The sequence below is a fragment of the Stylophora pistillata genome, chromosome 12 (assembly GCF_964205215.1).
Source record: "Stylophora pistillata chromosome 12, jaStyPist1.2, whole genome shotgun sequence".
Lineage (NCBI taxonomy): Eukaryota > Metazoa > Cnidaria > Anthozoa > Scleractinia > Pocilloporidae > Stylophora > Stylophora pistillata.
In genome coordinates, this window is record NC_142530.1 from 7518118 (window position 1) to 7541105 (window position 22988).

The 22988-nt window shown below is 41.5% G+C and overlaps 2 protein-coding genes across 2 annotated transcripts; both read left to right on the top strand.

The window, feature by feature from the left end:
- Positions 1–3107: 3107 nt before the first annotated feature.
- Positions 3108–22850, top strand: LOC111334754 (protein white). The gene is made up of 20 exons (XM_088740776.1): positions 3108–3248; positions 4008–4322; positions 5338–5386; positions 5928–6114; positions 7122–7193; positions 7280–7378; positions 7719–7885; positions 8357–8428; positions 10023–10125; positions 10394–10453; positions 10799–10833; positions 11451–11556; positions 12834–12965; positions 19006–19098; positions 20041–20098; positions 20260–20337; positions 20761–20866; positions 21330–21430; positions 21654–21724; positions 22526–22850. Exons 2-20 carry the CDS (start codon positions 4016–4018, stop codon positions 22625–22627), a joined length of 1998 nt encoding a protein of 665 aa, XP_088596902.1. The 5' UTR covers positions 3108–3248; positions 4008–4015; the 3' UTR covers positions 22628–22850.
- Positions 13181–18741, top strand: LOC148718620 (uncharacterized). Its single transcript, XM_088740773.1, has one exon. The coding sequence runs from the start codon at positions 13306–13308 to the stop codon at positions 18526–18528; it is 5223 nt and encodes a 1740-aa protein (XP_088596899.1). The 5' UTR covers positions 13181–13305; the 3' UTR covers positions 18529–18741.
- Positions 22851–22988: the final 138 nt, after the last annotated feature.

The following is a 22988-nucleotide window of genomic DNA, read 5'->3' on the forward strand; positions in this document are numbered from 1 at the left end:
TTTTATAATTTTCTAGCCTTTGGTATGATTTCATATTCATAGTTAAAACCATGATATCAAGTTTAAAATTATATACCAAAAAGGATTTTCATTTTAAACAGTACAGTGTGGTTTTTACATTAAAAACCTTGTTTAACTTTAGCTCATAGTATTATATAGAATAGGGAAAAAACGTGGAATTTAAAGAAACTCAAGATAAAGCTTTTGCCAAGAATAGCGTCGGTGAAATGAAGTGTTACTTACACGATGCAACTTTTGGGAAACATCGCTTAATTTTATATGGTATATGTTACGAAAATTACACAGGTAACTTACTTTAAAATATATCGAAATGAACTTGTCTCTGAACGAAATAACTTGGATATATCAACAAAGTTGAAGTGGTGAATTGGCCACCGTAACGATTACAAAAGCTGACGTTTCGAGCGTTAGCCCTTCGTCGGAGCGAATAGAGGAATTGTGGGTTGTGTGTGCTTTTAAAGGCAGAGAATGGTATTGGTGGGAACATGGCAACGAGAAAAACAAGAATAAATTAGTGGAATGAAAAGCGTTCGTTGATCCCTGTGGAATTTAGACTGCCGGTTTGAAAGATGAGCTTTTGTTCAAGATTTTTACGGCTTTCCGTGCTACCTAAGTGTAAGGAAAGACCGCAGATTGCCATATGTTGCTTAGAATGATTAGGTAAATTAAAATGTCTAGCGACTGGTTTCGATGTGTCCTTGTCATTCCTTTCCACGTCTCGAAGGTGTTCTCGGAATCGGTCACCTAGTCTTCTGCCTGTTTCGCCGATGTATATCTTTTTGCAATAAGTGCAAGTTATACAATAGATTACATTGGCGGAGGTGCACGTAAAGTGATCGGTGATCTTAATGGATCGTTTAGGTCCCGATATTTTATCAGTGTTGTGAATGAAAGGACACGTCTTGCATCGTGCACGAGCGCGTTTAAAAGTGCCTGGTTGGTCTTTAGTCTGAAAAGAACTTCTGACCAAAAAATTGCCTATGTTTTTGTCGCGTTTGAATGAAATGAGCGGAGGCTGCGAAAAGATAGTGCTGGTCTCTGGATCGTTTTGAAGTAATTTAAAGTTTTTAAGAATGATGGATTGAACTGAGTGGTTGTGAGGGTGAAACGTGAGAGTGAATGGAATGCGGTCGGAATCTTCCTTATGCGACGTTTGTAGTGCTGAATGTCGATCAATAAGTTGGGCGCGGTGGTAACCCGCTTGAACGACAGAAACAGGGTAACCACGTTTATCGAAAAACTGGCACATTGACTCTGATTTGTGGTGGAAATCAGAGTCATCACTACGTGAACGACGAAGTCTTAGAAACTGAGAAAAAGGAATGGAATTCTTAACGTGAGATGGATGCGAAGACGAATATAACAGGTAATTATGCGAGTCTGTAGGTTTGTAATACACACTAGTGCATAAACCGTTACCTTCAATTGAAACTTTGATGTCTAAAAAGGATAAAAAATTGTCAGAAATTTCCCAGGTATATTTCAGAGCCGGGTGAAAAGAATTGACTGCGGTTATGCAGTTAACATATACTTTCACAGAAAATACTCCAATCTGACACAAACGATGCCAAAAGCTGTACACGAGAACAAAACTCCCACTTTACCTTTTGTACATTTAGTAATTCGGTTTCCTATGTTCTCCTTTTGGACACCTGTATTCAGGGTTCAAAAACACTACTTTGGGTTCCCAATTCCGTCGCGCTGCCAATAGCCATACACTGGAGAACAAAACTCCTACTTTACCTTTTGTGCATTTAGTTATTCATTTTCCTCATGTTCTTCTTTTGGTGACCTGTATTCAGGGTTCAAAAACACTACTTTGGATTCCCAATTCCCTCGCGCTGCCAATAGCCATACACTGGAGAACAAAACTCCTACTTTACCTTTTGTGCATTTAGTTATTCATTTTCCTCATGTTCTTCTTTTGGTGACCTGTATTCAGGGTTCAATAACACTTGGGTTCCCAATTCCCTCGGGCTGGAATTCTTTCCCACTTCGCCTCCAGGAAACTTCTATGTCCATTGCTTGGCGAATAATAACTTTGGCCTCGTGGTAAATTGTGGGACTGGGGAGGTTTGAAATTTATGGTGTGATTCTAAGGCCGAAGGATCAACAGGCTATTACAAGCTATTACAGGAAAGCGAACGTGAATGCTAAAACAAGGAATGATCTAAAACTACCTACAACCACCTAAAACCACCAAAAATCACCTAAAACCACCTGCAGCCACTTTCAGAATAATATTGTGACAACTTGTGACAATTTGTGACAATTTTGTTGACAAGTTCAATGTAAATGGACACCAGAAATGTCGCATGTCTCGCATGTCATGACCAGGGAAAAACAGGAACAAAATTGTTTACACAGGAGCAGCACCAAGAGCCTCGAGGGTTTTCTAGTAATAGATAGACTACGTTTTCGAGGTCAGGGTTTTCAAAGTGTGCTTTTGTCGACGTCTGTCTGAGGTCAACGGGACACCAAGCAGGACCCCACACTTTGTCACTAGAAGAGAATGGAACGTGAAGGGTAAAAGGGTAGGTGGAAAATGAAAACGGGAGTGCCGAGTGTAGAAAATGTGGAGTGTGGAAAATGCGGAGAGTGGAAAATCGGAGGGTAGAAAATGTATAAAAGAAAATGACATAAACAATTTTCTTCGTGTTTTTCCCTGGTCCTGACTTGGAAGACATGCGAAAACATTTCTGGTGTCCATTTACATTGAAATTTGTGAACAAAATTGTTACAAATTGTCACAATATTATTCTGAAGGTGGTTGTCGGTGGTTGTAGGTGGTTTTAGGTGGTTTTAGGTGGTTTTAGGTGGTTTTAGGTGGTTGTATGTGGTTTTAGGTGGTTTTAGGTGGTTTTAGGTGGTTTTAGGTGGTTGTATGTGGTTTTAGGTGGTTTTAGGTGGTTTTAGGTGGTTTTAGGTGGTTGTATGTGGTTTTAGGTCACTCCTTGTTTTAGTATTCACGGGAAAGCAAAAACTAGGACTAACGGTCGTAGTTGTACTGATGGATGGCGGTGTCATGCGGCGTTTAAACCTAGTGTCTACACAAACCAGACTTACCTCGGCTGTCAATACCCTTATCTGAAGCTAGCAGAGGGTTTATGCGTGACGCGTGATTAGACTTATAAGATGATATGTGATGCGTGAAGTTATAAACGTGACCAACGACTTTTAACTTTCATACGGGAAACCTCAGACTTTCCTTGCACACAAGAAAAGAGGTATGAAGTTTTCCCTTTTATATACGGGATGCATGAATTATTCTAAAAATTCGTGCGTGAGATGGAATCAGGACCCCCTCCCCAATCCAACCACTTTGCTTCCCTCCTCTCTATGGCGGCTGAATATTCAAACAGGGTGTTATTTTTTGAGCCGGGATGGCGGAGGCAAGACCAAATATGAATGCACAAGCTTCAGCTAACAAAGCAGGGGTATGGGGCCATGTGAAGCGGGACAAGTTCCTTTCAGCCGGCCAATGCCCCCTCAACCTCTCCCTCTACGCGATCCGTGTTTGACCCCTGAAGACAAAACTGCCGCACGAAATTTAAAGTAGTATGAAAATGATTTCTCATTATCTGACAATCTTGCAAAGTATTCTTTTGCTAAATGTTGTTTGCGACGAGAGAAGGGAATGTAATTCAATTGCAAAACAGCCTTGAAATGTCGGTTTAACTAATAACTAATAACTAATATCCAATACCGTATTTTATTGCCTGTAATACATGTAATAAATCATGGTCGATTATAGACGGTCATTTGCCGAATGTTTGAGTTGCAATGAAGTGAACCTTTCGATACGCACCAGTGAGACTATATCTTTTGTTACCATTGGGATACAACTGAAATCTTGCTCGACTTTTTTAAGAAAAAATTGTGTGATTCTGCGATGACCTTCTGAGTGGACTTAGGTAACATGATAACGCTGTTGAAAAGTTGGCTTAACACGGGAAGCTCACAGCACTCACCATCTCATCTTCCAGTTCGAAACATGGGTGACAATGGCCGGTCTCGATCGCTTCTTCACGGTAGAAAAGGCTCTAAATCTCGAGGTTATTCGACTTTCGATCCTGGAGGATCAATAGACAGTGGAGTTCTAACCACCGAAGAGCTTGACAGAAATTCTAAGGGGAGGAAACCAAAGACTTCAGCAATTGAAGACGGAAGGGAGAGTGTTTCAGTTTCGTGGGAAAACATCGATGTGTTTGTCGAGCTACCCGGACCTTCTTTCTTGAAACGTTTGTGTTTTAGAACAGGAGACAATGAGAGGCCGGCAACCAAGCAAGTTCTTTTCAATGGTAAGTGACTCGTACCCGGTTAACCCATACCCTCAAATTAATCGCCCTACAGGAGATAGGGTATTCATTAAACACAAGTCAAATGCAGTTTTTCCCAGAGCGATTTTTTCAATTGCGCGCGCTTCATCCATTCAATGAAACTGAGATAAATTGAGCTTGTTTTCTGAAATGTGCCACATCACTGAGGAATTATTAGTAATTTTTTCTTAGCACTGAAGAAAAAGGTACATACGTGACTCGAGCGTTTTATTATCATGAATGTCAAACATGACAAGCTGTCAGTCTGCGCAAAACTTCTTCTGATGAGATTTGAACTTGCAACGTTCCGACTTTCTAAGGTAAACTACAACAACATTCATTGCAGAATAAGGATACTGGCTTAAACAAAGACTTGACCCGTGTCTCTAAGAGGCTTGATTGACTCATTGCAGAATGAACTGTGAAAACACATGCAAGAATCCTCGAGTGGGACAAATTTTTTAATCGGTTTTTTGATCTCTTGGCCACAAATATATGATTTATTCGTAAACACTGTTGCAATACAGCTTTCGTACGCTATCGAGATTAGAAACAGAAAACTCGTCATCTGAGGAATACAATTTGGTATAACGAAAAATCTAAGGAGTAACCAGCATCGGAAAAAATAACGAGATTTGCTTTCGGATTATTTTAAATTAAAGGTCATCACGGAGTAGAAGCTCTGGGGAAAACTGGTATTTTCAACGAAGAGTTTCACCAGAGTTTCACCAGAGTATCACTTCGTTCTTTTTCCGTGTAACTGAGAAGTTGCCCGTTATAGATTTGGTTTGTTTTTTCTAGTAATCCAGTAATTCGTAGAAGTAACTAATTGCTGAGGAAGTTCATACCTTCCATGTCACATCATGTTGAGGATTAATCTTTGAAAGTCAAGGCCAGTGGCGAAAGTGAAAAAAGGAAAGATATATGGATTACCTTAAATTTCTTTTTCTGCGGACTTTTGTTGACTGATTTCAGTTTTGATTGTTTGATTTTGCAGTGAGCGGCATGGTCGAAGCTGGTACTTTGTTAGCTGTTATGGGATCAAGGTGAGAAAAAGATTAACGATTTGGTATTATTATTACATAATTTTATAACGCAACCGGCGCTGCGAACAGGCAAGATGAAGAAAATCCTGTTTTCTGATTGGCTCTCGAGTAAGCAAGCCCTGCCATACACGCGCGCATACTTCCGAAAAAGATTACAATCTACTGCGTCAACTCTGGGAAACCTTTTTATTTGTCAAAAAGCAACAAACGCACAAACAAACAAGCAAACAAAAGAAAAATACAGATCTCCAGCATTTTTAGCGGCAATGCAGTCACAGCAAATGACATGGAGACAGTCAAAGCAACAAAAAGCATTCAGAGTTACTTAAATTGTCTTCGTCAACGCTCTCTTTTGCGTTTTAGGTGCCTTGACGTTAACTTTGATAGTCAAAGTTCCTTAAAACGCAAAAAACAAAAAACAAACAAACAAACCAATAACACAAAAAATATTAAATGATTCAAACTTAGTCCATAACTTAAAATAATTTCGCGAAATTTCATTAGTAAAATATTTCAGTGGGCTTTTTTTTTTTTTCTACAGCGGAGCAGGGAAGTCCACCCTTATGAATGTATTAGCTCATCGTAACATCAGCCAGGTGGAAGTAAGGGGGACTGTGAAAGTCAATGATCGTCCAATCGGAGCCGAGATTAACAGCATGTCTGCTTACATTCAACAAGAGGATATCTTCATTGGATCTCTAACTGTTCGAGAACATTTGACGTTTCAGGTGGACTGTGTCGATTGTTTTTTTACGTGCATGCTTGATTCAATAACTGACTAACTGTTCGACGGAATGACGTCATGTAACTTGCGGTCAAGAGTAAGGTGTGACTGTATGATTTTATGACTTAAAAACTGAGTGGCTGACTTACTGACCAAGGGACCTGGTGTCTAATTCACTCCGGCTCTGACCGAGTGGATGACGAACGAACGGAGAGAAGGCGTGGTATTTTTTGGTGAAAATTACTATTATCATCTTTGACTTTTACCACAACGGAATTCTTTAACCGTCTCTCGGTTAGTTAAATTGGTTTGAGCGCCGGATTATGTTGGGCGGGAGGTCGAGGGTTCGAGTCCCGGCCGGACCAATACTCATGGTCTTAAAATAACTGAGGAGAATTTGCTACCTTTCTATAATATCAAGAAATGGATAGATTATCTAGTCTTCTCGGATAAGGACGAATAAACCGTAGGCCCCATCTCCTGCAAGGTTAGGGGTAGGAGACGTTAATTTCTCACGCACGAGATTACTCTGTGATGGATGTCCTCCCCTGGGGTGTGATTGGTGGGTTTACCGGGCCCGCAGTAATTGGCGCAAGCTGTTGCGGTGTCCCTGCCTGTCGGCGAAGCTAATAAACTAAACTGAGAGAAACGTGAACCAAGGGGGCGAGCGAAGGTCGAAAAGAATTAGAGGGGTCGAGAGAATAGATATCCTCTCGTCTTTCCCTACCCCCCTCCCCCACTGTCTACTCTAACTCTTATAGACAATAGACGATCGCGAGCTGGTAACTTTAACCCGCCCTGATAAGTTAGAAGCCCACAGTCTGGGACGGATAGGACAAAACGGAATGTACTACTGGCTGACTAGTTCTCAGAGGTTTTTTTTTTTTATTCCTCACCCTGTCAAAAAATAACGACAAAGAAATTAATAGATAAGTGATAGGTAAGATAATGATTATGTCGAAGGACTTGCAACATTTCCAGTGATATTATTTGCTCTTGTCGATCTTTTAGGCCTTTTTGCGCATGGGAAAGAACGTTCCTAAAAGGCAGCGGATTGAACGTGTCGAGGAAGTGATACTTCAGGTATGGCGCACCGGAAATGAGAAAGAGTAAACAACTTATTGAAATATTTTTTTTTATGGATCACAGTAAAATCTGTTTCTTCATAGCTTGGACTCACAAAGTGCGCTGACACATACATTGGAATACCAGGACGGCTGCGGGGGATCTCGGGAGGAGAAAAGAAGAGACTTTCATTCGCCTCGGAGGTGGGTATTTTGGCCGAGGGTCCCATAGCGGGGAAAATTACAGCTGTTTTTAATGGCATAAAGCAAATGAATGTATTCCCTCGCTTCCTTTTTATACAATATATCACAGGTTACCCTACACCTTCCTCGCCCTTCAGCATATCACTGGTACCCTTGAGTACTCCTGGGTGAATTGAGTCATTGTGAGCAGAAATTATCTCTTCACAATACAACAGCATAATGATTCAGCTAAGCTTTAACCAGAACCCCATCCCGAGCCCGATCCCAAACCTGATCCCGAACCCGAAGATGTGGAACATCTCAGTTGCATGCTGAAAAGTCATAGCATTTTTTTTAACAGGTCATCACTGACCCGCCATTGCTGTTTGCTGATGAACCAACCTCAGGACTTGATTCATTCCTGGCTCAGAGTTTAGTAACAGCACTGCAGCAGCTTGCAGCTCAGGGAAGGACAATCATCTGCACAATCCATCAACCATCCTCTGATGTATACGCCATGTTTGACAGGTAGTAAATCAGTTTTGTTGTCTTATCTATACCATTTACACAAAAGCACCATTGGAATACTTATAAAAAACTGATATGGGTTAAAAGAAACTGTAAGTTGAATGAAGATCATTAACACAACAGTGACTGACAAAATAAGGTGCCTAAACTAAACAGATTTCGAACTTTTCCAGCTCGAGAAGAAGGATAAATTTTCATTCCTCTGTCGAATAAAAGACACTTCTTCCGGTCTTACGTGACTGCAGCTAGAATTCTATTTTTCCTCGTGTTACTAACGTTTTAAGAGAGTTTTTTTTCGTAAATAAGCGCTTATTTGGATTTAAGTTTTCTACTAGTTATAAACCTTGCACGTTCGTTGTTCCAGTAATGTCAGTTTTTGTATCCTTTGCTATCACTGCTAATAAAGACTTCTACAACATCAGCAGCTAAGTTGGTGACTATTCAAGTGAGGTTGTTTTTTCTTTCGATTAGCATCTTGTTACTGGCAGAAGGAAGAACAGCCTACATGGGTTCTAGAGCTGACGCAATTGAGTACTTTGAACGGCAAGTTTCCTTAAAAGTAAAGAAATTTCCTCAAAAAGATGCATTTTCATCATGATGCCTTTGTCGCCACTGCACTGAATAGTCCTTTTTACAGTTGTGGGCTTGGTGGCCAAGCTTTTGAACAGGAGTGAGGCTAAGGGTGAGCTCGTTATGATACAGATGTTGCTGCTTTTCAAATGCAAATTTCTGTGTTCTCATGCTAACTAGATACAGGTCTCTATCTCAACAGGGTCACCCTTAGCTTCACTCCTGTTCAAAGGCTTGGCCACCAAGCCCACAACTCTAAAAGGGACTATTACCATGATGGTCAAGAGGAAATTACATAAGAGTTTTTTTCTTGAGTAGTGCCGATGGACAATCTCGAGCAGCTAACCTACTGATTTTTCGTACAGATAAACAGATACCTTCAAGCTAAAACGTTTGAGGGACGAAGTTAGTTGGTGTTCATGAATTCTAATTCATCATTATTGCTATTTCTATTTCTGATCCATTAGATAAATTTACGTTCGGTTTAAAGTTTCATGTAGCCGAATATGCACATAACAAACGTGCCAAATTTAAGACTCTTAACGATCAGGTTAGGAGCTCGACATACACTCGATCGCAAAAACTTTGACACTTTAAAAAATGTTCACAAAGAACGATGAGACCTTACGACTGTCTGGGTACACAAATACACAACAGCCACCATTATTACGTGGTAAATGCATGTTATATGAATTAGGACTATCAGAATAAAGGTTTCTCATCAATGATGAGAAAGTGAACCACTGATGATATATCTACACGTACATTTCCCATAAAGCCGTTGAGTCTCACGTTCATTAATCATACTTTTAAGGGGTCAACGTTTTTGCAATAGTCCATTTTACGGTTGCGTGCTTGGTTGTCAAGCCTTTGAACAGGAGTTAGGCTAAGGGTGACCTTGTTATGATACAAACGTTGCTGCTTTTCAATGTAAATTACTTTCATTTTGTTATCGTGCTCACTAGATACTGATCTCTATCACAAGAAGGTCACCTTCAGCCTCACACCTGTTCAAAGGCTTGATAACTGAGTACAAAACTGTAAAATGGCCTATTGAGTGTATCTATCAACCATCACTGTCGAAAACGTGCAAAAGCTAGCGTACTCACGATTTATTTTCTTGGTTCGATTTTTCAATTACACTTCAGTTCACTACGTCTCATTCTAAGCACGTGGAACAGCACCATATATAGGGCGATGAGACACGTGCTGCCTACATGCGGTTTGGTTGCGTAATAGCTTAATAAATGTAACGTACAGTTTCCAACATCACGCATAGAAATCGAGAACGAGTAATCTTGTTGTTTTGGCATATCTTCTAATTAAAACTCAACAACAAGACAGGCTCGAGATATTATTCTGTTTGTTAACAACCATATAATATTTGGTTACTTATTCTGCTCGCTATTCGTAACGGAATAGATGGCGAGTGGAGTAGCCAATCAGATTGCAGCATCTGTGAGAAAACGCTACTAGACTAATCTTAATCAATTAAAGATTATATATCGAGACCATAACTTTTTTCTTTCATTAGTAGCAACAAAACTGTGTTGTTTTATTTCTAAAGTCTGGGTTACCCCTGTCCAGTCAATTTTAATCCCGCTGATCACTTTATTCATACTCTGGCTATCGTGCCTGGTGATGAGGAAAACTGTCACACAAGGGTCAAGGTTAGAAAACAAAAAAAATTTTTTTTTCTACTTTTAAAAGTGAGTCGTGATAAATTTAGGCTAGTTGTTTGAATTTGTACAAAATTCTAAAATGGCGCACCCGCCATTTTGGAATTGCGTCTTCTTTTGCTTCTTCTTTTGCGTCTTCTTTTGTGTATTCTTTTGCGTCTTCTTTTGCGTCTTCTTTTGGCGGTAACATGAGCTAGAACGACTTAAAATCTTATGTTTGATCACTTTATAGTTTTTTCCAATTTTAATTGTTTTTCAGGAAATCTGTGATGCCTACAGGGAGAATAGCACTGACTCTTCAGAAGCCTTAGAAAAACAAGCAAGTGTAACAAAACTGTGCGCGATAATTAAACAAATAGCTAAATGATAAGTTGATTAATGTATAAAAAAAGCAAAGAAACCCGTTAGTATTTTTCAGTCGTCAAACAAACCCTTTCACCCAAGAGTATTTGTTGACCCTTAGAGCCAAAGTCATCACCATAATATATTTTGAGTGTTCAATGCCATCGTACAGTGTTCAAAGACCAAAAACTTTACTAAAGAATACGGGAATGTATTTTTCCTGTCACACATCTATGGCAATACTCTACCAGGCCAATATATTTTACTCAGCATATGACTTATGTTGCTTTATTTGTGACGTAAAATGGCATTTTTTTTCTAGGACTCTTTCAAAGATGACGTTTACACACGTTCACCGTAAGATGTCTTTTTGTGTTTAACCTCATAATGTTCACTGGCATGATTATAGCTCAGTCTTAGACCCGGCATCTTTCCTCACATACGTACCGGTTCGCACGACTTCTGTCTCCACCATTGTAGCACGAGTGGAGCAGCGTAATGGAAGGGTGGGAAAAGGAAAGGAAGGGTGGGAAAAGGAAAGGAAGTGGTTGGGGAGGGAGTAACCCTGGTTGCTCGCAAGCTCTATTTTAATTAACAAGGAATTCAGTAGTAACTCATAATGATAATATAACAACCTTTTTATATTTTCCCACTTACGCCCTTTTGACTTCTCATAACTCAGCTAGAGTATCGTTGCTCATGAAAACTTGAATTCTGTCAGAGCCTAGGTTTTCCCCCTTTCACATGCATTCGCGCTAACGTAGCCTTCGTCGCGTAAAACTTTCTTTTGTGACGAAAACAACAAACGGTCAAAAACGAGATGTAACGTCACAAAAAGCATACTTTGATTATCCAATCTGCTCCAAAATTAATTCTACGCGCTGAACTCAATATTTTTTGGGGCGTGCACGAACAAACTTTTAGGTAATCATTGCTTGAGTCAGAGGTAATCTTCTGCTTTATTTCCAACGCAGGTACAAAGCATCTTGGTGTCAGCAATTTCGCTCTGTATTTTGGAGATCTTGGCTGACCAATAATCGAGATGTCGTGATTTTTAGAATCAGACTTTACCAAAGTATAGTAAGTGACGATTACTCACGAACTGAACCTTACAGGTTAAGTGCATTTAAAGCAATTCCGGGAGATAAGGCCTGAAAATAGAGTTAAGACTTCGTACGTTTTTATATGCAATTGCTTTAATTGCAGTTAACTTACATATGAAGCGAATTGAGTTTTCGCTCCTTCTAAATTTAAGAGCTGGGATTAGATATTCTCAATGTAATCTGAGGAGAAAAAAAAGGACAAATTTTAAAAAGCTGCAAAGTTTTCTTTGTTGCTTTCAAAGCTGGTCCGGGAATCGCTCGGTAACACATCATCCTAGATGCTTGATTACATGACTAATAGTGAACCGAGATGTACTAGGGCAATGATGCCATAAGAAGTTGAGAGCAATTTTACTGACATTATCGGAGGATAAAATAAAATGACTAGCGCATCGTGAAAATTTTTTGTATGCTCTTTCGTTAAGACTTTTGACTAAATAGACTACTGGATAGTTTTTATAATCAATTTAGCTCAAAATGATGGCCCTGTTATATTAATCATTGCACGTGTGTTGTTTCAGAAAAGATAACACAAACATTTACCAAAGAATACTCAGTGTCTTTCAATTTAGTTTCACTGTGAACAATATTTTCTATTATAGTAAATGGAAAGAAAAATTTTATTGGTTAGTGGGTTGGAAGTGATTGGAAAGCTATTTAGAAAACAAATGTGCACGTTCAGTTTAAAGAAAGGTAACAAATAAAAGCATTTAATTGTCGGACTTCACAAACTATTTGGCTTCAATTACGATATGATGATCGTGGACAACAGAGATCATCTTTCAATAGAAATTTAGTATTATCTGCCTTGTATTAGTTTAGTATTATCTGCCTTAACCACCTCCCGGTTAATAGAGCGCTAGACTGTTGCGCGGGAGGTCGAGGGTTCGAGCCCCGGCCGGACCAACACTCAGGGTCTTAAAATAATTGAGAAGAATTTGCTGCCTTTCTATAACATCAAGAAATGGTTAGATATTCTAGTCTTCTCGGATAGGGACGAATAAATGGAGGTCCCGTCTCCTGCAGGGTTGGGGTAGGAGACGTTAATTTCCCACACACGAGATAACTGTGTGATGGATGTCCTCCCCTGGGGTGGGATGGGTGAGATATTGGGCACACTTAATTTGGAGCCTCGCTCTGTTGTGCGACCCTCACCTCACTCTGGTGAAAGTGATTAAAAAAATTTGTAATCATTTTTTACTTTGTTTTCTGTGTGTATCTTTTGTTTTATTTTATTTTATTTTATTTCTTTAGTTCTTAGGCCTTTTAGCTGGCGTTATTTACTTCCAGACCAAGATTAATGAATCTGGTATCACCAACATCGCTGGAGCGATCTTCTTTCTGTTGACATCAATGACTTTCAATAACATTGCATCAGTTATCTTTGTGAGTATCCGGGTGTCGTGACTGCGAGTTGCGTTACGCAAGTTTCTGTTTTCCGGTGATGACAGCTAGATGTCAAATTCGCCCGTTTTGAACTTTGAGTCCTTAGATATATGAGACGAGTAGTGGGAGTGTGAGAGAGTAGGAGAATTGTGACAGCTAGGCTGAGTGCTGGGCCATTAAAACTGTTAAAATCAAGAAATTGTGAGTTTCTTTGTCGACGAAAACCGATTCCCGACAAAAGTGGCGACCCCGCCAGGACCGACTGAAGATATTCAAAAGTTTGATATCGATTTGTACCCGTAAAAAACACAGCACAGCGCACAGATAACGTGTAAACAACATGTCGGAGCTGGAACAAGCGCTGAAGAAGATCGACTCTAAATTCCGGCTATTGGAATTCACGCGAGATGACGTCCCCAGAATTCAAGAAAAGAAAGATTTGAAGGCGACAGAGCGATTGCAGAAGACTTTGGAGAAACAGATCGATAGCGTTCACGAACAGATGGTGGAAATACAAGCACTGAAAATAGAGAAAGGAGAAGAACCGGACCACGTGCGTAAATGGAGCTTGGGGATCGAAAAACAAGTCGCAGAATACGAAGAGATAACTCAGGATGTTAGGAAAACCGTCAAAAACCTACGTGAAGAAGCCTCACGGGAAGCGAAATGGGAGGAAGAGAAGGCCGAAGAGGAAAATCGCAAGCGGCGTTATGAAGAAGAGCTAAAATTAGAGGAGGCGAAAATGCAGATTAAGAGAGATTTTGAGAAGAAAATGGAAGAAGATCGGAACAAGTCCGTGAAGGAAAGCGGTGCAAAGCTGCCAAAATTAACTATAACTAAGTTCCAAGGTACCCATTTGGATTGGCTACGATTTTGGAGTCAGTTCGACACCGAAATAGACCAAGCTGCCATTACGCAAGTGGCAAAGTTCTCGTACCTGAAAGAGCTCCTTGTCCCGAAAGTTCGATCTGCCGTCGATGGCCTACCTTACAACACCGAGGGATACGAACGTGCTAAAGCTATCTTAACAGCGAAGTACGGAAAACCGAGTGAAGTCGCCAACGCCCACATCCAGCGTATTATTGCTTTGCCTACTGTACAGGGATCGCAGCCAGCAAAAGTACACGATTTTTATGAAAATCTGGCCACAAACGTTCAAGCACTCGACACGATGGGAAAAATAAAGGAAATCAACGGGTATGTTAGAGTCACTCTGGACAAATTACCTGGTATCAGGGCTGACCTTGTTCGCTTGGATGACAACTGGCATGAGTGGGCGTTCCCTCAGATGTTGGAGGCACTTCGTAAATGGTGTGACAGGAATCCTTTAAACTCTTCCGACCAACCAAACAAGTCGCGAGACAGATTTTTCAACTCAAGGCAAGAAGATTATCGACAAAGACCATGCGTTTACTGCAATTCAACCAGCCACAAGTCTGTTAACTGTGACAAGATAGCGAGTGTCGGAGACAGGAAGAAGCATCTCAGTGAGAGAAGGTTGTGTTTTAATTGCACTGGCACAAGACACAGAGCTACAGATTGTCGTATTACTAGAGGCTGCCAGAAGTGTCATGGAAGACACCACACATCAATCTGTGACAAAGAGCCCCAACAGTTACTACTAGCTACATTTGAAGATGAAGTTGTTTACCCAGTGGTAGTCGTCAACGTGAATGGGATAACATGCCGAGCTTTATTGGACACAGGGGCCGGAAGCTCTTATGCTTCAGCTACATTGGTCAAGCACCTTGGGAAACAACCAGCCAGATCAGTGTTCAAGAAGATTGACATGATGCTGTGCTCAACCAACCAGAAAATTGAACAGTATGATGTCAGCATTTCAAGTATTCAAGGGAAATTTGAGATGACAACGATGGTGAGTAAGGTCGATAAGAGTGTCCTTCTATCAATTCCAAATCCCAGATACGCTGATAAGATCAAGACATTTTCACACCTCGCGGGTGTTACCATGGATGATGAAGATACCAAGCCCGAACTACCAATTCATCTAATACTGGGAGCAAGTGAGTACTCCAGAATAAAGACCCACACTAAGCCGAAGATTGGCAAGGCTGGTGAACCGATCGCTGAACTAACTACACTGGGGTGGACCATGATGTCGGCAGGCAAGGAAATGGGGCTAAACAGTGTCTACCTGACCAGAACGTCTTCAGTAGAGTATCAACAGCTGTGTAGTCTAGACGTGTTGGGCCTTCAAGACAGACCAGATGGAGATCAGCAGAGCGTGTATGAAGAATTTAAAGAACAGTTAAGGCGGAGCGACGAGGGATGGTATGAAACAGGTTTGCTGTGGAAACATGGTCACAAGCCGCTCCAAAGCAACGAGCATGGAAGTCTCCGAAGACTTGAAAACCTCACGAAGAAACTTCAAAGACAGCCCGATCTCCTCGCGCAGTATGACCAGATAATTCAAGACCAACTGGAGACGGGGATCGTTGAGAGAGTGACGTCAGAACCTGTAGGAAGGGAGTTTTACATTCCACACAAGCCTGTCATTAGAGAGTCAGCTGAATCCACCAAACTGCGAATTGTGTTCGATGCATCAGCGAAAGCTAACGAGAAGAGTCCATCATTGAACGACTGCTTGGAAACAGGACCGGCTCTTCAGAACCTCCTGTGGGATGTTCTAGTGCGAAACCGCCTGAAACCAATAGCTCTGGCCGGCGACCTAAAGCAAGCATTTCTACAGGTGCGCATTCGGATGGAAGATCGAGATGCCCTTCGGTTCCACTGGTTTAAGAACAAAGCGACATCTGAAGTAGAAGTTCTCAGGTTCACCCGTGCACTGTTTGGCCTTGTGCAGTCACCTTTCTTGCTAGGAGGGACATTGCAGCAACACTTGGAGAGCCAGAGAGAAAAGTACCCAAAAGAAGTAGAAGACATCCTGCAGAGCTTGTATGTTGACGATGTGATAACTGGTGGAGAAACCGTGGAGGAGGTGCGCGCACTCAAGGAAGTTGCCGTGGCAGTATTCGGAGAAGCCCAGTTCGAGCTACACAAGTGGCATTCCAATGCACCAGAGTTGGAAGTGAACTCAGCACCAGATGAATGCAACCAAAGTTATGCCAAGGAACAACTCGGAGTTAAACCTGGAGAAACAAAGATGTTAGGCCTACCATGGAACAAAACCGAAGACACGATTGCTGTAACCTTCCCGGAGTCACCCCCTGAAGTAACCAAGAGAGAAATGTTGCGATTCCTTGCTTCAATTTACGATCCACTGGGTATCACATCACCAGTATCTCTCGTCGGAAAGCTGCTTTACCGAGAGGTGTGCGACCTGAACCAATCATGGGACAAGGAAGTACCAAAGTATATCGAAAGAAAGTGGAAACAATTCGAGAAAAATCTACCTGACCAAGTTGCAGTTCCACGCCCGGTGACGGCTTTCCAGGAAGCGATTGATGCCATTGATTTGCACGCGTTCGGAGACACAAGCGGGACAGGGACAGCAGCTGCCGTGTATGCTGTGGTTCATCAAGCAAGTGGCTCAAATCAAGGACTATTAGCAGCTAAAGCGCGCCTCGCGAAGAAGGGGCTAACTATCCCAAGGCTAGAACTGGTCTCAGCGCACATGGCGGCAAACCTTGTAGCAAACGTGAAGAATGCCCTTCAAGGACAGCCCGTGAAGTCGGTTTATGGATGGCTTGATAGCACAGTGGCCCTCCATTGGATCAGGGGAGGAGGAGGAAGTACCTATAAACAGTTTGTGGCAAACAGGGCACAGAAGATCAGAGAGAAAGATTTCATAGAATGGAGACATGTTGGAACCAGCCAGAATCCAGCGGACATCGGCAGCAGAGGCTGTGATGGAGACAAGTTACCCGGGCTGTGGTTGGAAGGACCGGAATGGTTGTCAGATCTCGAGCGCTGGCCACCTCATCTACTCACAGAACCAACGGAGGAAACGGAAGCAGAAGCGAAGTTAACTAAGGAACTCTTCCGGACTGCTGTAGAAACAAAAAACGAGCTAGATAACATCTTAGAGAAGCACAACTACTGGACAACAATCCGAGTAACAGCATGGATCAGGCGCTTCCTGGATAACTGCAGGTTGAGCAAAGAAGCACGAACCCGAGGTCCTTTGACAACGGCTGAGACTGATAAGCAAGCACAGTGGTGGTTCAGGAGAGCACAAGAAAGCTACAGTGGAACAGAATATTTCAAGCAAGACCAGTTAAGACTCAACTTGCAGAAGAATGGTTTGGGGCTGTACGAGTGTCGTGGTAGAATACAAGGAAGCTATCCAATTTACCTTCCTCCAGATGCCCCGTTGTCAGAGAAGTTAACCCAGGACGCACATATCATGACGTTACACGGGGGAGTTGGTCTCACTATGGCTTTTATCAGGGGCGAGTTTTGGATACCCCGGCTGAGAAGTTTAACAAAAAGGGCAATTAAAAGTTGTTTTGGATGCAAAAAGTTCCAAGCCGCAGCATTTCAAAAACCACCTCCTGGAAACCTTCCAAATGACCGTACCTCTGGCTCAGTTCCATTCCAAGTAGTGGGCGTCGATTACGCCGGTCCAATTTCTTATAAAATCGGCAAGAAAAGAGGAGACGGGAAAGCCTATATTTTGCTGTTTGCATGTAGTCTCACGAGGGCCATCCACTTGGAGCTGTTGACTAACCAAACAGCTGAGGAATTCGTCAAAAGCTTCAAGCGCTTCATAGCAAGAAGGGGCAGGCCACAAAGAGTGTACTCCGACAACGGGAGAAGTTTCGTTGCGGTTTCAAAGTGGTTAAAAAGGATCATGAAGGACGAGAAGCTCCATGACTACCTAGCCCACCACCATATTGCATGGCAATTCAACTTAAGCAGGGCCCCTTGGTGGGGCGGCCAATTCGAGAGGATGATAGGACTTGTAAAGCAGGCCTTGTACAAGTCTATAGGGGGAGCCCACCTTACATGGGGTGAGCTGGAAGAGGTGATCCTGGACGTTGAAGTCACTCTCAACAACCGCCCCCTGACTTATGTAGAAGACGATATCCAACTACCCGTGCTGACACCCAACAAAATGATGTTCGGTCAACCCAACCTGCTGCCCGAAGATGATGTTGATTCGATGGAGGACGGGGATCTGAGGAAACGTGCAAGACATATTCGGCGCTGTAAGGACGTGCTATGGTCCCGATGGACAGGGGAGTATATCAAGAGCCTGCGAGAGAGGCACAATCTCAACCACAAGAAGGGAGGACCGCCTATCAAGGAAGGTGATGTCGTGTTAATCCAAAATGACGAGCGTAACAGAGGAAAGTGGAACCTCGGGATCGTGGTGAAGCTAATGAAAGGTAGAGACGGAGTCGTCAGAGCAGCAAGACTGAGAGCAGGCAAATCCTATCTGGAGCGGGCGATCCAACAGTTGTGCCCCATGGAGTTGTCCTGTGACAGGACCCAAAAACCTCAAGATCCAGTTCTTAACCCTACAGCTCGGGTGTTTACACCCAGGAGAGCGGCTGTGGCTGCTACAGAGCGCATAAGGGCTATTGCTGATCAAGAAGAACACCAAAGGAACGTTTATTCTCGTTTGTTTTATATTTGACACCTCCGGTATCAAATAGGGGGAGAGTGTCGTGACTGCGAGTTGCGTTACGCAAGTTTCTGTTTTCCGGTGATGACAGCTAGATGTCAAATTCGCCCGTTTTGAACTTTGAGTCCTTAGATATATGAGACGAGTAGTGGGAGTGTGAGAGAGTAGGAGAATTGTGACAGCTAGGCTGAGTGCTGGGCCATTAAAACTGTTAAAATCAAGAAATTGTGAGTTTCTTTGTCGACGAAAACCGATTCCCGACACGGGCCTTTATTTTATAACGTTAAAGAAACCACTATCACGGTTGCACATCCGGGCAATTTTGCCTCGATTCTAAGATAGCCACTCGGAGACAGCGAAGACATTAATTTTTTTTTTTTTACTTCCTCAACTAGCATATTATCTCTTTCTCCCTAATCTTTGTAAGATATGTTATGGTCACCGAAATCCAATTTTCTTTTATATAGTACCTGTTCATTTTCTCTGTAGACTTTCCCGGAAGAGCTTTCTGTGTTTTTACGGGAACACCATAACGGCATGTATCGTTCTGATGTCTACTTCTTGTCCAAGACCACTGCTGAGGTGAGGGAATGAATAAGAAAATTACCCAAATGGAAACTGGAAAGAGACGTAGATTACTTTCAGGATTTTATTATGGGTTGAAAACTTTCCCCACATGTGAGAAAGTGTTTGCGCGATTGTGTTTGGATTAGGAAATGTCCTTATGGGGTTTTTATGCGGTGGGTTCCGTCCAAAAATCTCGGTAAGTATGAAATAAGACGGAATATTCGGCGAAAGCCCCAGCTGAAGCGAGGAAAAAAGCTTTTTTCCCTATAACGCCAATTTATTTTAGTCTCCTGAACGTTATAATATATTAGAGCTTACATGCACTTGATGCTGTTTTTCTTGTTTTGCTTTCGTTGTCGTTTTGTCTTAAGGAGAATGCCGTTGCCGTCTCGGTAAAGGCAAAAAAAAAAAAAAAGAATTCAATCAGGAAGCCGTACATTAACCGTTCAGTTTATCATCTTATATTATCGAACTGTACTTCGTAGAGTACAAATAATGCCTAAAGCGAGTAGTACTACAAATATCTCGCGGTATTTGTACTCCAGAGAACCGATTAGACAGGTTTTCTCGCATCGCGTAAGCGACAAATTGGATTGAAGTAACGAAAAAAAGATGGCGGACAATTTAAATTATCCTTCTGAAGACGCAGAGTCGGAATGGCTGGCGAATATTGATCCAAGTTTATTGGATGAATCAAAAGAAGAAATCCTCCTTAATATATATCCACGAAATTCGCCCGCACTGAAATGACAATTTGGCGTGTTGGATAATAAATCTCTTACTAAACGTTTTGTGAATGTGTAGTATCGCTGAGTATTTTTACCCGTTGTTTATATTTTGACTCGCCCTATGAGCTCGTCAAAATATTGCACAACTCGTAAAAATACTCAGCGATACTACACATTCACAAAACGTTTAATAAAATATATTTACTTATCAAGTTTTATTTATCCTTAGGTGCCTTTGTTTTTAGTTAATCCTCTCTTCTTAATTTCTATTGCTTACTGGATGATAGGTGAGTTAACCGGGTACATGGGTGAACTAGACAAACGTTCGCCAAACATTTTACAAGTTTCTCTTGTCGCTCGGCCAAATGAGTAAATACCATAACCTAGCATCTCTTTTTTTATTGTTGAAGTTCTTGCTTTGGTTTTACTTTTGTTTTATTTTTCTCAGGTTTGCGTCAACAAATACTCAGGTTTCTCTATGCATACGGAATCTTTGCTTTGATCAGTATGGTGGCTGTATCCTACGGTTTGTGATCACTCATCTGCGCATCATGAAAAAAGAAAAAAAAACTTAGACAATTACAGTAGTAGCCGCATTGCTAATTGCATAACTTTTATGAGGGGCTTCGACAGTTGTCCAACCGGTTTTCGTTTCGGTGGGAAAGGACAAATTTTACTTTTTTAAAGCATCAGTGTTATTCGAAGATTGACGTACAGGGATGCCAACATCTTCAAACATATGGCTCGTAATATCGTTTTTAACAGGTACACTCTTCAACGTTTTCCTCAGTTCCTAGTCCGTTTGAAGAACCTTACATGGAAGAATTATTCTTTCCAAACAGTGCGACATGTGGATACTTCGTCCAAGAATACCAAAAAGGAAAGTGGAGAATTATTTGTTTCACCAGCAACACTATAAACTAACTTTATGTATGTATGTATGTTTCAGGTTACACTGTGTCCACGCTTTCCCCGACAGTAGCGGTGGCCTCAGCTATCAGTGCACCCTTACTTCTTCCTCTGTTGTTACTAGGAGGCTTCTATGTCAAAAACACGTAAGTGGTGATCGAAATTAGAACCTAACTTAGGGAAAGAAGAGTATGCCGTTTTCAAAGAAATCATTCCAAAATAGGATTGGCTTACCCAGCCAATTAGCTGCATGGGACTCCTACTAGACAGGAATCGAAGCCACCGATTTAATCATCGCCGGGTTCCATTCCACCTCGCCTGCAGTTAATTCCACCTTCTTAGGCAAGACATTTTACTCTCACGGTGATTTACTCCGTTCAGGAGTATGAAGCACTGGCTAGAGAAATCTGTCGAATTTGTTTGGCTGTGGAAAGTAGGGGAAGGGGGAGAGTAGTGGCAAAACTTCTAATTGCTTCATGCCATGGGAATAGAATAAGTCCGGGCTGTGAGAACCACTTGGCCCTTGCCAAGTAATCAAGGGTGTACACTGAAGTTGTTATTCTTTCATTTTCTTGCTATGTTGACGTGGAGTTATTTCCTACTTTTCAGGACGATACCAGTATGGCTTTCTTGGTTGCAATACGTATCATGGTTCAACTATGGATTTGAGGCCATGCTTGTCAATCAATGGGATGGTTATGGTGGTAAAAGTAAGTTTTTATACTAGTGTAACTCTAAATTTAAGCGAATAAATTAATGAAAATGAAATTGTCGGGTAACAGTTCTTGCGAAGGGCCAAAAAAGGTGGATCTTATCTCCCATGAAGCGGTTTTCATCGATTTGGTTTCGTATCAACGAGGATCCTGTTTAGTTGTCGCTACCATGATTTTGAAATCCTTTTCTAACCACCTTAATTACTTGCTACTTCTACAGTTTGTTCTGGGAAAAATAAAACAGATTGCATCAGTGGAGACCAAGTTCTTAATGACCTCGGCGTAAACAAGGTTGGTAAAACGTCCACTCAAGTTAAAAAGAAAATAATTCAAATACTGGAAAATTATAGACGAACGATCGACGTTTCGGCCATATCACACGGCCTTCATCAGGAAACTGCCGAGTCAGCCTAAGTCACGCAAGTGTCACGTGATAGCTGACTCGGCACGTGACACTTGCGTGACCTTGGCTGACTCGGCAGTTTCCTGATGAAGGCCGTGTGATATGGCCGAAACGTCGATCGTTCGTCTTTAATTTTCCAGTATTTGAATTATTTTTCTTTTGATCATATTCTCAACTGGATGACTGATACAATTCATAGCCACCATATCCACTCAAGTTATTTCATAGCAGTCATAGATCAAGTCAAATAGCGACCGTTGCAACGCTGCACAGCTTTGATCAACCATATCAAGGCTGGTCCAAAACCCTCCTCTCAAACGCCAGAAGACCTCTATGAAATCGAATTCTTCCATTGAGCCACCAAGTTAAGGAACACTCGAGTAGAAAGCTGTTCAGTAAATTGTACATGAAGTTGTGTAGTTTCGGTCAAAAAAAAAAAATCACTTCTTTTCCCAAAAGCAGGATTTTCGCCACGGGAGAAAACATTTTCATCAGTTCTTCGAATAAAAGGTCCATATCACCTTCCCTGCTCTAGCATTTATGTAAAAGCAACATTTCAAGGAAAATTGAAAAAAAGCTTTTCTTTTTTAAATGGAGCACGCACGCGTGAATGCCAAATCAAATCTTCCTATAGAAATTTTCCGTCAAAGTTTTCGCATATTGTAATTGTTGTCTACCTTTTTCCACAGGATAACGGGCTTATAGACATCTACGCATTGCTGGCACTCACGATAGGGTTCCGTTTCATCGCGTATCTATTTCTATTGAAGAAAGCTTACAAGAAACCCTAATCAACGAAATCAACAAAGGCGTGTATGCTTAACAGAAAAGCCACGTCTTCTTTTACAGACTAAATAAACGATGTTCTTTCACTGAAAGTAAAATATAAAGTAAAGCAAAACAGCCACGTTTGTTAATAAAGTGAAAAGTTCATCAGTTATTTAGTTGAAAAGTCAATAAATAAATAAATAAAGAACTAACACGGTGTTTGAGTTAGTTTATTCAGTGATGATCTGTGTTCTCGAATTTACTTCATAGACAAAGAAGTAATTTCCGTGGGTGCTAGGACTCTGTATGTGCAGTGTACTTACTGAAGCCTATTCTCATATCCACAGTTCGAAGCATACAAAAACGTACAAAATTCTGGGAAAT

Excerpts from the sequence above, each read along its gene's own strand:
- LOC111334754 (XM_088740776.1), top strand. The coding sequence starts at position 4,016 with ATGGGTGACAATGGCCGGTCTCGATCGCTTCTTCACGGTAGAAAAGGC. Across the intron at positions 10,454-10,798 it reads CAGAAGCCTTAGAAAAACAA|GACTCTTTCAAAGATGACGT; the intron begins GCAAGTGTAACA and ends TTTTTTTTCTAG. Across the intron at positions 19,099-20,040 it reads TGTCCAAGACCACTGCTGAG|GTGCCTTTGTTTTTAGTTAA; the intron begins GTGAGGGAATGA and ends ATTTATCCTTAG.
- LOC148718620 (XM_088740773.1), top strand. The coding sequence starts at position 13,306 with ATGTCGGAGCTGGAACAAGCGCTGAAGAAGATCGACTCTAAATTCCGG.